At 36.9% G+C, this 15378-nt stretch overlaps 1 protein-coding gene across 2 annotated transcripts in view; it reads left to right on the forward strand.

Annotated features, from left to right (window-relative positions):
* The window catches only part of DNAJC1 (DnaJ heat shock protein family (Hsp40) member C1), a 360201-nt gene that overhangs the window by 245203 nt on the left and 99620 nt on the right, over positions 1-15378 (forward strand). For both annotated transcript variants that reach the window (XM_059911166.1, XM_059911157.1), the window contains exon 7: positions 9591-9681. In XM_059911166.1, coding sequence (XP_059767149.1) covers positions 9591-9681 — 91 coding nt within the window. The remainder of the gene's footprint in view (positions 1-9590; positions 9682-15378) is intronic.

Here is a 15378-nt window from a genome sequence, read left to right on the forward strand (position 1 = left end):
TCAATGGTAGAAATGAAACTTAAAGCAGACAAAAATAAATTTAAAATATAAGAAATATAAAAGCTAAGAAAGAATAAATTTTTTCAACAGCTGGATAATAAGCTAGATATGTTATGGTGAGTGAATAAGCTGTCTGATCTTACATTCTCTATACGAATATTGAGGCAGACTGTAATTGTTATAAAAGTTGTAGAAGGATTCTTGCCTTGAGTTGGGGCTGAATAGATGACTTCTGTGGTGTCTTCTGTCTCTTAGCACAAATGGGAAAAGTTGCTTTGGGCCTTCCATCTCTTTGAATACTACTGACTCAGGCAGAGGAAAGCTGAGCTTCTTGTTTTCTTCTTTATTTTTATTACTTCTTGTGAATTTAGTGTTATTATCATTCTGTACAAGAAAATTTACTCTTATTCAGAGTATGAAATTTAAAAGTTTTCCTGTATTCTTCATTGTAATTTTATACATTATATGTAATTACACATTATATCTAATTCTGAGATTACAAGTCAGTTGGAGAACAAAATTTGATATAGAGCAGTTGAATTTATGGGCAGATTTTCAGAAATGCACTTAACGATATTCTCCTGTGTTGAAGGTTATATGTAAGCTTCAAACAAGAGATTTGTGCTGTCACACAGTCAAAGAGAAATGTTCCCTATTCCCTTTAGGACAGGTGGTACTATTTCCCTGCTTGTACCACTCTAAATCAATTCCTTTCTTTCCTAAGATTTTTTTTGGATTGTTTAATATTTTAAGGTTTATATGGAGAAGTAAAAGAAAACCAAAACATGACGAGCACTGCCAGCTCAGCATGTTATCTTTATCACTTAGATAAACTATGTCAATAGAGTTAAAAAGAAAGGTTTATAAGGGATGACTTCCATCTTGTAGCTAACTAACCTTGGGAATACTACATCTTCAAGGCTTAGCTAAATTGTCATCATCATTATGAAACCTTTCTTGATCAGGCCAACTGAAAATTTCCCATTGTATATTCTCTGTACTAACTTCATAGCACTTACTATTTGTATTAATCAGGATAGACTATGGTACAGATCATCCTGAAATTTCAGTGACTTAAAATTTTTTTTCCAGTGTATGCCACTTATCTATCACTGGTTGGTGGGAAAAGGGACATTCTGCTCTAACTAGCCATTTAGGGACCCAGAATAATGACGTCTTCACCATCTTCTAGCTGTTCGCATCTGGAGCATGTGGCTTCCTTGGTCCCTGTGGCAAGAGTAGAGATCTGGAGGATTGCACAAGTTTTTTGATGTTGGGTTTGAAATGACACATGATATTTCTAACCGCAGCCCATCCAGAACTAGTCCCATAACCCCACCTAATTTCAAGAGAATAAGGGAATGTGGGGAAACAAATAGAATGTTGGGAGAGCACCACTCTCTCTTTCAATAATTCATTCAGCAAAATTTTTTTTTACTCTATTTTTTAAATTAGTTTTTATCAGATTATGGTTGCTTTACAAAGCAAATATTTACTGAGTGCTTACTATGTGCCAAGTATTCTTTTAGGCTCTGGAAATACAAAAAATTTTCTAAAAAAGACCAAAATTCCTGTTCTCATGTAGTTTATATTCCTTATTTTGGTTGATATTCATAGATATTTTTACATATGCTTCAAGGGCAACTGCTAGTCTTATCATGTAACCCCCATATATCCTAACAAAGTACAACACATATAATAGTGGTTCAGTAAATAAGTATAAATAAATATTACTTTTTAAACACCTTCTCGTGCAGGAGCCCATGCTCTACAATTAGATAAAGAACCACTCATAATATGTAAATTCTTTAAGTCATAGTTCTATAATGTAAAATCAGTCCTCTGCTTGGTGTCTATGCAGACAAGCTTTGAGCCCTCCAAGAAATTTTAAGTATTAAGAGAGTTGATTCTAGAGTAAAAGCTTTTCCTCATGTTCCATCCATAAGGATTATAAGCTCCTCGAGGATAAGAACTCTCTGTTTGGAACAGTGTAAACTCTGTAGCTTTAATACAGTATTATGCAGCTAAACCTAGGCAGTCCAGAGCCCTGATTGATTAAGCATTCATTCACTCATTGAATACTTATTAAGCATCTATTATGTGCCAGGCAGTGTCTCCAAAGATGGATGAGAAGTTTATCCACAAGAAATTTATCCTTTCCTGTGCAGGTAAACTGGGGCTTATTCTGGACTCAAAATGAGATTTTGTGTTTATTTTCCCTACTTAACAGTGGTATTCACATGAATTAGCTTCTCTTAAGGAATGGGGAATGGGGGGGGGGGGGAAGGTTGCAAACAACTGCTCTTATTCAACCTCTTTTGAATACATGACACCCCAATCCCTACCCACCACCCCTGTCACCGGCCTGGTCTTTCTTGAATATTACCTGCAAAGCCAGTCTGTTTCATTTTCAGGTGATTTTAATTATCAGCAAGCTCTTTTTTGTATTTATCCAAAATCAAAACTTATCCCGAATCTTCTCATTTCCATTCCCTTTTAAATACAGTTTCAAGCCCAGATTCACAGACACAGAAGACAGACGTACGGTTACCAAAGGGGAAAGGGAGGAGGGGAGGGATAAATTAGGAGTATGAGGTTAACAGATATAAACTACTATACATAAAGTAGATATGCAAAAAGGATTTACTATATAGCACAGGGAACTATATTCAATATCTTATAATAACCTATAATAGAAAGTAATCTGAGTGTATATATATGTATATAGTTTCAAGGCCCCTCACCATTTGATCACTTTCCTTTTAAAGTCTTCCAGTTTGTCAGTGCATCTTAAAGTATGGGACACCAAACTCTACAGAAGGATGGTTGGAACAAAGAGTTTGTTGAGTACAGTAGAATTATTTGAGATCGTAGGTTTATTAAAGAAGTAATGCTTTCTAGAGTGGGCATATTGTAATTATAATTTGCAAGTACAAACAAGATATGAAGGAAAGAAAAAGCATGAGGAACATTTAAATAAATGCTTAGAAATGGGGCAAAAGGGAGATAGGTTTCTTTGCCTAGAACAAACAGTGAGTGAGACTAGGGAATGTGTTAAAACTCTTGGAATTAGATGGAGTAGGTTAAGGTGATTGGGTGCATTGCAATCCTCAGATAAGTGTGTTTTTGAATCTAATGCGTATTTCCAAAAGGAATTTTTAGTGGAATTCTGTGCTGCAGCAGAAGGAAGAAACATTAGCAGAGAAATGTTCAGATTTGTTAGGACCACTAGGAAGGGATTGTCCAGCAAAAGGTTTTTGCACTGAGGTGAAGAGGGTTCATGTAAAGAGAAGTCGTGTAAGCGAGAAGATGCAGGATTCTGCAGGAGTTTTGGTTTACTATGAAGCAGAAAAACTCACCCTGTCTTTGTGGTGGAGAATAAGGTTCTTGGCAAAATGATGAAGTAATAATAAAAATAGGTACCATATATAAGGCCTAACTGTGTGCAAGATGTTATTCTAAGTGTTTCCCATATATTAACACATTTAATCTTTCCAACAGCTCTATGAGTTAGGTACTCGTATTATCCCCGTTAGATGGGTGAGAAAATTCGCCCATAGGAAAGTGAGGTAATGCTGAATGTCACATGGCTAGTGAGATGGCAAAGCCGAGATCTTAATCCAGGCAGCCTGACTCTAAAATCTGCCCTCTTCATCACTATATTCTATCTCATTCTATTATACTGTGGTGTTTGATTTCAACTCGTCTTCTTTCACACCTCATAAATAACTTATCTGTGCCCTTCTTTTCTTACATGGTGCAACCCTTCCTACTTCCCTAAGGAGCCAGTGCCTTCCTGACCTTTTCCCTACTATTAAAAATTACTCTCTGGAAAGAAGCTAATAAGCCTATTCATTCATTCATACTGAGGAACGAATGATTGATATGGTTTAATATAAAATAAGACTTTTCCAGGGTTGAGATTTTGGGGGTGCAGGGAGTGTTAAGGGACCATAAATTCTTAACCAAAACTCTGTTGAAATTTAAAGTAAATATGGGTAACCAAGGGATCACTGAAGAAATCAAAGAGGAAATCAAAAAATACCTAGAAACAAGTGACAGTGAAAACACGATGACTCAAAACCTATGGATGCAGCAAAAGCAGTTCTAAGAGGGAAGTTTATAGCAATACAATCCTACCTTAAGAAACAAGAAACATCTCAAATAAACAACCTAACCTTACACCTAAAGCAATTAGAGAAAGAAGAACAAAAACCCCCAAAATTAGCAGAAGGAAAGAAATCATAAAGATCAGATCAGAAATAAATGAAAAAGAAAGGAAGGAAATGATAGCAAAGTTCAATAAAACTAAAAGCTGGTTCTTTGAGCAGGTAAACAAAATTGATAAACCATTAGCCAGACTCATCAAGAAAAAAAGGGAGAAGACTCAAATCAATAGAATTAGAAATGAAAAAGGAGAAGTAACAACTGACACTGCAGAAATACAAAGGATCATGAGAGATTACTACAAGCAACTATATGCCAATAAAATGGACAACCTGGAAGAAATGGACAAAATTCTTAGAAATGTACAACCTTCTGAGACTGAACCAGGAAGAAATAGAAAATATGAACAGACCAATCACAAGCACTGAAATTGAAACTGTGATTAAAAATCTTCCAACAAACAAAAGCCCAGGACCAGGTGGCTTCACAGGCAAATTCTATCAAACATTTAGAGAAGAGCTAACACCTATCCTCCTCAAACTCTTCCTAAATGTAGCAGAGGGAGGAACACTCCCAAACTCATTTTACGAGGTCACCATCACCCTGATACCAAAACCAGACAAAGATGTCACACAAAAAAACTACAGACCAATATCACTGATGAACATAGATGCAAAAATCCTCAACACAATACTAGCAAACAGAATCCAACAGCACATTAAAAGGATCATACACCATGATCAAGTGGGGTTTATCCCAGGAATGCAAGGATTCTTCAATATACGCAAATCAATCAACGTGATACACCATATTAACAAATTGAAGGAGAAAAACCATATGATCATCTCAATAGATGCAGAGAAAGCTTTTGACAAAATTTAACACCATTTATGATAAAAACCCTCTAGAAAGTAGGCACAGAGAGAAGTTACCTCAACATAATAAAGGCCATATATGACAAACCCACAGCCAACATCGTCCTCAGTGGTGAAAAACTGAAACCATTTCCACTAAGATCAGGAACAAGACAAGGTTGCCCACTCTCACCACTATTATTCAACATAGTTTTGGAAGTTTTAGCCACAACAATCAGAGAAGAAAAAGAAATAAAAGGAATCCAAATCGGAAAAGAAGAAGTAAAGCTGTCACTGTTTGCAGATGACACGATACTGTACATAGAGAATCCTAAAGATGCTACCAGAAAACTACTAGAGCTAATCAATGAATTTGGTAAAGTAGCAGGATACAAAATTAATGCAGAGAAATCTCTTGCATTCCTATACACTAATGATGAAAAATCTGAAAGTGAAATTAAGAAAACACTCCCATTTACCACTGCAACAAAAAGAATAAAATACCTAGGAATAAACCTCCCTAGGGAGACAAAAGACCTGAATGCAGAAAACTATAAGACACTGATGAAAGAAATTAAAGATGATACAAATAGATGGAGAGATATACCATGTTCTTGGATTGGAAGAGTCAACATTGTGAAAATGACTATACTACCCAAAGCAATCTACAGATTCAATGCAATCCCTATCAAACTACCACTGGCATTTTTCACAGAACTAGAACAAAGAATTTCACAATGTGTATGGAAACACAAAAGACCCCAAATAGCCAAAGTAATCTTGAGAAAGAAAAACAGAGCTGGAGGAATCAGGCTCCTGGACTTCAGACTATAATCTACAGTAATCAAGACAGTATGGTACTGGCACAAAAACAGAACTATAGATCAGTGGAACAGGATAGAAAGCCCAGAGATAAACCCATGCACATATGGTCACCTTATCTTTGATAAAGGAGGCAAGAATATACAGTGGAGAAAAGACAGTCTCTTCAATAAGTGGTGCTGGGAAAACTGGACAGCTACATGTAAAAGAATGAAATTAGAACACTCCCTAACACCATACACAAAAATAAACTCAAAATGGATTAAAGACCTAAATGTAAGGCCAGACACTGTCAAACTCTTAGAGGAAAACATAGGCAGAACACTCTATGACATACATCACAGCAAGATTCTTTTTGACCCAGCTCCTAGAGAAATGGAAATAAAAACACAAATAAACAAATGGGACCTAATGAAACTTAAAAGCTTTTGCACAGCAAAGGAAACCATAAACAAGATGAAAAGACAACCCTCAGAATGGGAGAAAGTATTTGCAAATGAAGCAACTGACAAAGGATTAATATGCAAAATTTACAAGCAGCTCATGCAGCTCAATATCAAAAAAACAAACAACCCAATCCAAAAATGGGCAGAAGACCTAAACAGACATTTCTCCAAAGAAGATATACAGATTGCCAACAAACACATGAAAGAATGCTCAACATCATTAATCATTAGAGAAATGCAAATCAAAACTACAATGCGATATCACCTCACACCGGTCAGAATGGCCATCATCAAAACATCTACAAACAATAAATGCTGGAGAGGGTGTGGAGAAAAGGGAATCCTCTTGCACTGTTGGTGGGAATGTAAATTGATACAGCCACTATGGAGAACAGTATAGAGGTTCCTTAAAAAACTAAAATTAGAACTACCATACAACCCGGCAATCCCACTACTGGGCATATACTCTGAGAAAACCATAATTCAAAAAGAGTCATGTACCACAATGTTCATTACAGCTCTATTTCCAAAGCCAGGACATGGAAGCAACCTAAGTGTCCATGGACAGATGAATGGATAAAGAAGATGTGGCACATATATACAATGGAATATTACTCAGCCATAAAAAGAAACGAAATGGAGTTATTTGTAGTGAGGTGGATGGACCTAGAGTCTGTCATACAGAGTGAAGTAAGTCAGAAAGAGAAAAACAAATACCAGATGCTAACACATATATATGGAATCTAAAAAAAAAGAAATGGTCATGAAGAACCTAGGGGCAAGACGGCAATAAAGATGCAGATGTAGAGAATGGACTTGAGGATATGGAGAGGGGGAAGGGTAAGCTGGGACAAAGTGAGAGAGTGGCATGGACATATATACACTACCAAATGTAAAATAGATAGCTAGTGGGAAGCAGTCGCATAGCATAGGGAGATCAGCTCGGTGCTTTGTGACCAGCTAGAAGGGTGGGATAAGGAGGGTGGGAGGGAGGGAGATGCAAGAGGGAAGAGATATGGGGATATATGTATATGTATAACTTATTCACTTTGTTATAAAGCAGAAACTAACACATCATTGTAAAGCAATTATACTCCAATAAAAATGTTAAAAAAATAAAGTAAATATGGGGACTTCCTTGGTGGTCCAGTGTCTAAGACTCTGCGCTCCCAATATAGGGGGGCCCCGGTTCAATCCCTGGTCAGGAGACTAGATCCCGCATGCCTCAACTAAGAGTTTGCATGCTGCAACTAAAGATTGTGGGAACATACTGCAACTAAAAATAAATAAATAAATAAAAAATAAAGTAAATATGGGCATGGGAGGATAAGTCAGATGTATGACCTCTGTGCCCTTCAAATTATGCCATTATTTAGCTGGCCCAGGGCTTGTAGAAATCCTTCTAGAAGAAATGAGGTAGGAACCTAAAAGTGGGAATGGAAGGAATAAGAGGTATATCTTTATTATATTGATTCAGTGATTTTAGAAGTGCCCTGTCATTTCCCTAATTAATTATCAAGTAAAAGAGTTCTATTATAACCCCAAGAGACATAGACCCCAGGAGAAAGCTTAAATTTGAACAGTCATAACTGAAAAGAGATAATCCCATTCTAGGGTTTAAGTGTTCATGCATTTACATCTGAATTGAGGTAGATCCAAGGATTGATTTTGTTCCTTCATTTCCTGCAGAAATAAAACCCTCTCAGACGGGTCTATGATTTATATGCTCTAGGAGTCGTACAGTCTGGGGATATTACTCTAGAGTTATCCTTGATATCTTTTTCTTATTCCACACCAGTCAGTCATCAAGCCCTTTTGCTTCTTTCTTAACAAGGTTTCCCATATATTTCAATCTAGCTCAGTTCAAAGAATGCTTATTGAGTGCCTGTTTGATGCTAGATACTGTGCTCTGAGCATACAAGTAACCCTGTCTCAGATTTCTCATTTTCTAGAAGAGAATACAGCATGATACAAGCAACCATAGAAATGTGTTTAAATACAGAAGCAGTATACAGGAGAGAATTACTCTTCCAGGGAAGGTCAGAAAGACTTGCAAAAGAGGTGATGCTTGAATAGGGTTTTCAAGGATGAGTAGGAGTTCTTCAGAAGTGGGAAGGGGAGCAAAATGTTCTAGCTAGAATGCAACGCATACAGAAAGACATGGAAGCATAGCACAGTGTAGCCTGGCAGCTACAAGTAGTATTGCTATAGAATAGATGGAGTTTGAGTCAAGGGGTGGTGGAAGATTATCTGTTTTTGCTCTTTTCAGTGTCAGCATCTTCATATGCCTAGAGCACCAACTTGTTTATCTCCATGTCTGTGATTAAAGGCCTGGTCTTTTTTCGGTACTCTGCTAAAGTCTTACCTATCCTATATGCCACTACTTGAGACTTTAGCCACTGTATCTTGACACCTAAGTATTTGTGTACAGTATGTGTCCTCAGTCCTCAACTCTCAGTGGAGTGACAACTTTCACTTGTATCTATCTATGTGGTCATAGAAGTTTCACAATCAGATTTGCATATAGTAATTTTGAAAATCTTTTGGAGTTAAGGGACTAATATGAAAATAGTACTTTGTTTGTCACAATAATGTAATTTACTCTGCTATCAAATAATTCAGTTCAGCAAGTGTGTTTTTCTGCTCTCTGTCTATGCATAATACTGAGAAAATATACAATGGAAGAAAACAGGAAGAGGATACGTTCCTTACGTATCTGAGAGTAAAGGCTTTACTTAAACATATTTATACTCATGTAGTTTCTGGCTTTCATTAATTCTCTAAGATAGAGAAATCATAGAGAACTGCTTATTCAGTTTCTTCTGTTCATCATAAAATTTGAAAACATAAACACAGAGGATGACTACTTATTAAATGAATATACTGCTTTAAATAGTTTCTTTTAATATTTATTTTATTTTTATTTATTTACTTTCCTTATTTTTTTGGCTGCATCGGGTCTTAGTTGCGGCATACAGGATCTTCCATTATGGCTTCCTTGCGGCACGCAGGTTTCTCTCTAGTTGTGGCGTGCAGATTTTCTCTTCTCTAGTTGTGGTGCACGGGCTCCAGGGCGCATGGGCTCTGTGTTTTGTGGCATGCGGGCTCTCTCGTTGAGGTGTGCAAGCTTAGTAGTTGTGGTGCACAGGCTTAGTTGCCCCGCAGCATGTGGGATCTTAGTTCCCCAGCCAGGCATTGAACCCGCATCCCTGAATATACTGCTTTAAATTGAAGTTATGTGGAAAATACCATCAAAGCAAACTGACTTTTATGTTAATTTATTTGTTACTTCTTTTTTCAGGATGCTGGGCAGTTTTATGCTAAATATAAAGAAACAAGATTGAAGGAAAAGGAAGATGCATTGACTAGAGCTGAACTTGAAACACTTCAAAGTGAGTTTTAAACATTTTCTTACTGTATTAACTAAAACTGATTATTTAAATTTGGATTTTCCCTTAAATTCAGCAGTAATTAAATTTTTTGTGCTTTCTTTGGTACTCTCTAAATGGAGTTACTTGTACTTAATATACTATATGTGGAAAATACTATATTAGTAATTTCTGAACCACCCACAGCTCAATATCAGGAGGGATAAAATTAACATGGGGTCATATAGTTCCTTTAATCTGAGAGGCATCCAAAATCTAGAAAGTCCTTAAATACTCCAGTGCTGCAGTTGCCATTGATATTTAGTGCTGAGTCTATCCAATTGATCACCAACTTGCTGTATTAACAGTAGTAAACAGGAAGCCTGAAAATGTCAATGATTTTTGTTTTGAAAGCCTTTGTTTCATTTGCATTATTGTTATATAACACGAAAAACCTTGGCTAAAGTGTCAGTATGTTGAAGTCTTCCATTGAACACTAAAGACAGCTCTTGCTGATTTTAGGAAAAGTTGAACATACTATTAAAGGTGACATTTTCCCAGCCCTGGTCTTTTTGTCTAAGTTTCTATATCTACATCTTTCCCACACAAATACGTTCTGTCCCTTTACGTTGCTTTATCTTTATCCAGAGCATTTAACACTACTTAACTTTAATTTATATATTCATTTTGTTTACTGTCTGGTCCCCCCAATAGAATGTAAGCTTCATGAGGGTAAGGACTTTATCTGTTTTGTTCGCTGTTATGACTGTCCAAGGACCTTAAAGAGTCCCTGGCACATAGTAGGTTCTCAGTATGTTGACTGAATTCATGGAGGTGAAGTCTATTTTTTAAAAAATTCCAATATGAGTGTTTTTGGTTCAAACTTCATTTCTGAATGCTGTGCATGGTACCAATCTGGGCACAGAAGACAGTGTAAACACCCTTAATACCTGGTCACTTCACGCCTATAAATGTATATAAATACACAGCATGTGTAGTTTAGAAAACAACTTGTGTGCTTTTAAGGGTATACAGTAAAAGCTTTTCTGCAGCGCATAGAAGTCACTTAGCCAAATCAAACTGGAAAAGAGCAACTGTGGTATTAGTATACCACACATTCAGTTCACACTTTCAATATATATAGAAAAATGGTGATGGCTATTTCCCTTCATATACTGAAAGTCTAGCTTTCTGTCTTTACCCTGACACTGACCATGGTTTGAGAATAGAGGAGAATTATGTTCTCTCCAAACCCAAAGAGTACACTGCTCCTACCTAAATGTGTGACTTTGAGGGTTTTACTTTCCTTATCTGTCAGAAAAACATGTCAGACTAGATGATCCCAGTATTAGTTTTCTATTTTTGCTCTAACAAATGGCCACAAATTTAGTGGCTTAAACACAAATGTATTATCTTATAGTTGTATGGGTCAGAGTCTGACATGAGTCTCACTGGGCTAAAATCAAGGTTATCAAGCAAGGCTGCATTCCTTCTCCAGCTTCTAGAGGCCTTCCACACTCCTTGGATCTTGGCCCCCTTCCTCTTTCTTCAGATCCAGCAATGTTTCATCTCTCTGACTATTCTGTAGTCACATCTCTGGCTGATCATAACTGGGAAAAGTTCTCTGCTTTTTTTTTTTTTTTTTAAACATCTTTATTGAAGTATAATTGCCTTACAATGGTGTGTTAGCTTCTGCTTTATAACAAAGTGAATCAGTTATACATATACAATATGTTCCCATTTCTCTTCCCTCTTGCATCTCCCTCCCTCCCACCCTCCCCATCCCACCCCTCTAGGTGGTCACAAAGCACCGAGCTGATCTCCCTGTGCTATGCGGCTGCTTCCCACTAGCTATCTATTTTACATTTGGTAGTGTATATATGTCCATGACACTCTCTTACCCTGTCACATCTCACCCCACCCCCTCCCCATATCCTCAAGTCCATTCTCTAGTAGGTCTGTGTCTTTATTCCCGTCTTGCCACTAGGTTCTTCATGGCCTTTTTTTTTTTTTTCCCTTAGATTCCGTATATATGTGTTAGCATACTGTATTTGTTTTTCTCTTTCTGACTTCACTCTGTATGACAGACTCTAACTCCATCCACCTCATTACAAATACCTCCATTTCATTTCTTTTTATGGCTGAGTAATATTCCATTGTATATATGTGCCACAGCTTCTTTATCCATTCATCTGTCGATGGACATTTAGGTTGCTTCCATGTCCTGGCTATTGTAAATAGAGCTGCAATGAACATTGTGGTACATGACACTTTTTGACCTATGGTTTTCTCAGGGTATATGCCCAGTAGTGGGATTGCTGGGTCGTATGGTAGTTCTATTTGTAGTTTTTTAAGGAACCTCCATACTGTTGTCCATAGTGGCTGTATCAATTTACATTCCCACCAACAGTGCAAGAGTGTTCCCTTTCCTCCACACCCTCTCCAGCATTTATTGTTTCTAGATTTTTTGATGATGGCCATTCTGACTGGTGTGAGATGATATCTCATTGTAGTTTTGATTTGCATTTCTCTAATGATTAATGATGTTGAGCATTCTTTCATGTGTCTGTAGGCCATCTGTATATCTTCTTTGGAGAAATGTCTATTTAGGTCTTCTGCCCATTTTTGGATTGGGTTGTTCGTTTTTTTGTTATTGAGCTGCATGAGCTGCTTGTAAATCTTGGAGATTAATCCTTTGTCAGTTGCTTCATTTGCAAATATTTTCTCCCATTCTGATGGTTGTCTTTTGGTCTTGTTTATGGTTTCCTTTGCTGTGCAAAAGCTTTTAAGTTTCATTAGGTCCCATTTGTTTATTTGTGTTCTTATTTCCATTTCTCTGGGAGCTGGGTCAAAAAGAATCTTGCTGTGATGTATGTCATAGAGTGTTCTGCCTATGTTTTCCTCTAAGAGTTTGATAGTGTCTGCCCTTACACTTAGGTCTTTAATCCATTTTGAGTTTATTTTTGTGCATGGTGTCAGGGAGTGTTCTAATTTCATACTTTTACATGTACCTGTCCAATTTTCCCAGCACCACTTATTGAAGAGGCTGTCTTTTCTCCACTGTATATGCTTGCCTCCTTTATCAAAGATAAGGTGACCATATGTGTGTGGGTTTATCTCTGGGCTTTCTATCCTGTTCCATTGATCTGTATTTCTGTTTTTGTGCCAGTACCAAACTGTCTTGATTACTGAAGCTTTGTAATATAGTCTGAAGTCAGGGAGCCTGATTCCCCCAGCTCCATTTTTCTTTCTCAAGATTGCTTTGGCTATTCGGGGTCTTTTGTGTTTCCATACAAATTGTGAAATTTTTTGTTCTAGTTCTGTGAAAAATGCCAGTGGTAGTTTGATAGGGATTGCATTGAATCTGTAGATTGCTTTGGGTAGTAGAGTCATTTTCACAATGTTGATTCTTCCAGTCCAGGAACATGGTATATCTCTCCATCTATTTGTATCATCTTTAATTTCTTTCATCAGTGTCTTATAATTTTCTGCATACAGGTCTTTTGTCTCCTTAGGTAGGTTTATTCCTAGATATTTTATTCTTTTTGTTGCAATGGTAAACGGGAGTGTTTTCTTGATTTCACTTTCAGATTTTTCGTCATTAGTGTATAGAAATGCAAGAGATTTCTGTGCATTAATTTTGTATCCTGCTACTTTACCAAATTCATTGATTAGCTCTAGGAGTTTTCTGGCAGCATCTTTAGGATTCTCTATGTATAGTATCGTGTCATCTGCAAATAGTGACAGCTTTACTTCTTCTTTTCCGATTTGGATTCCTTTTATTTCTTTGTCTTCTCTGATTGCTGTGGCTAACACTTCCAAAACTATGTTGAATAATAGTGGTGAGAGTGGGCAACCTTGTCTTGTTCCTGATCTTAGTGGAAATGGTTTCAGTTTTTCACCATTGAGGACAATGTTGGCTGTGGGTTTGTCATATATGGCCTTTATTATGTTGAGGAAAGTTCCCTCTATGCCTACTTTCTGCAGGGCTTTTATCATAAATGGGTGTTGAATTTTGTCGAAAGCTTTCTCTGCATCTATTGAGATGATCATATGGTTTTTCTCCTTCAATTTGTTAATATGGTGTATCACATTGATTGATTTGCGTATATTGAAGAATCCTTGCATTCCTGGGATAAACCCCACTTGATCATGGTGTATGATCCTTTTAATGTGCTGTTGGATTCTGTTTGCTAGTATTTTGTTGAGGATTTTTGCATCTATGTTCATCAGTGATATTGGCCTGTAGTTTTCTTTCTTTGTGACATCTTTGTCTGGTTTTGGTATCAGGGTGATGGTGGCCTCGTAGAATGAGTTGGGGAGTGTTCCTCCCTCTGCAATATTTTGGAAGAGTTTGAGAAGGATAGGTGTTAGCTCGTCTCTAAATGTTTGATAGAATTCACCTGTGAAGCCGTCTGGTCCTGGGCTTTTGTTTGTTGGAAGGTCTTTAATCACAGTTTCAATTTCAGTGCTTGTGATTGGTCTGTTCATATTTTCTATTTCTTCCTGGTTCAGTCTCGGCAGTTTGTGCATTTCTAAGAATCTGTCCATTTCTTCCAGGTTGTCCATTTTATTGGCATAGAGTTGCTTGTAGTAATCTCTCATGATCTTTTGTATTTCTGCAGTGTCAGTGGTTACTTCTCCTTTTTCATTTCTAATTCTATTGATTTGAGTCTTCTCCCTTTTTCTCTTGATGAGTCTGGCTAATGGTTTATCAATTTTGTTTATCTTCTCAAAGAACCAGCTTTTAGTTTTATTGATTTTTGCTATTGTTTCCTTCATTTCTTTTTCATTTATTTCTGACCTGATCTTTATAATTTCTTTCCTTCTGCTAGCTTTGGGGTTTTTTTGTTCTTCTTTCTCTAATTGCTTTAGGTGCAAGGTTAGGTTGTTTATTCGAGATGTTTCCTGTTTCTTGAGGTAGGCTTGTATTGCTATAAACTTCCCTCTTAGCACTGCTTTTGCTGCGTCCCATAGGTTTTGGGTTGTCGTATCTCCATTGTCATTTGTTTCTAGGTATTTTTTGATTTCCCCTTTGATTTCTTCAGTGATCACTTCGTTATTAAGTAGTGTATTGTGTAGCCTCCATGTGTTTGTATTTTTTTACAGATCTTTTCCTGTAATTGATATCTAGTCTCATAGCGTTGTGGTCGGAAAAGATACTTGATACTATTTCAATTTTCTTAAATTTACCAAGGCTTGATTTGTGACCCAAGATATGATCTATCCTGGAGAATGTTCCATGAGCACTTGAGAAAAATGTGTATTCTGTTGTTTTTGGGTGGAATGTCCTATAAATATCAATTAAGTCCATCTTGTTTAATGTATCATTTAAAGCTTGTGTTTCCTTATTTATTTTCATTTTGGATGATCTGTCCATTGGTGAAAGTGGGGTGTTAAAGTCCCCTACTATGATTGTGTTGCTGTCGATTTCCCCTTTTATGGCTGTTAGTATTTGCCTTATGTATTGAGGTGCTCCTATGTTGGGTGCATAAATATTTACAATTGTTATACCTTCTTCTTGGATCGATCCCTTGATCGTTATATAGTGTCCTTCTTTGTCTCTTGTAATAGTCTTTATTTTAAAGTCTATTTTGTCTGATATGAGAATTGCTACTCCAGCTTTCTTTTGATTTCCATTTGCATGGAATATCTTTTTCCATCCCCTCACTTTCAGTCTGTATGTGTCTCTAGGTCTGAAGTGGGTCTCTTGTAGACAGC

This window comes from Balaenoptera ricei, chromosome 2 (genome assembly GCF_028023285.1).
Source record: "Balaenoptera ricei isolate mBalRic1 chromosome 2, mBalRic1.hap2, whole genome shotgun sequence".
NCBI classification, from domain to species: domain Eukaryota; kingdom Metazoa; phylum Chordata; class Mammalia; order Artiodactyla; family Balaenopteridae; genus Balaenoptera; species Balaenoptera ricei.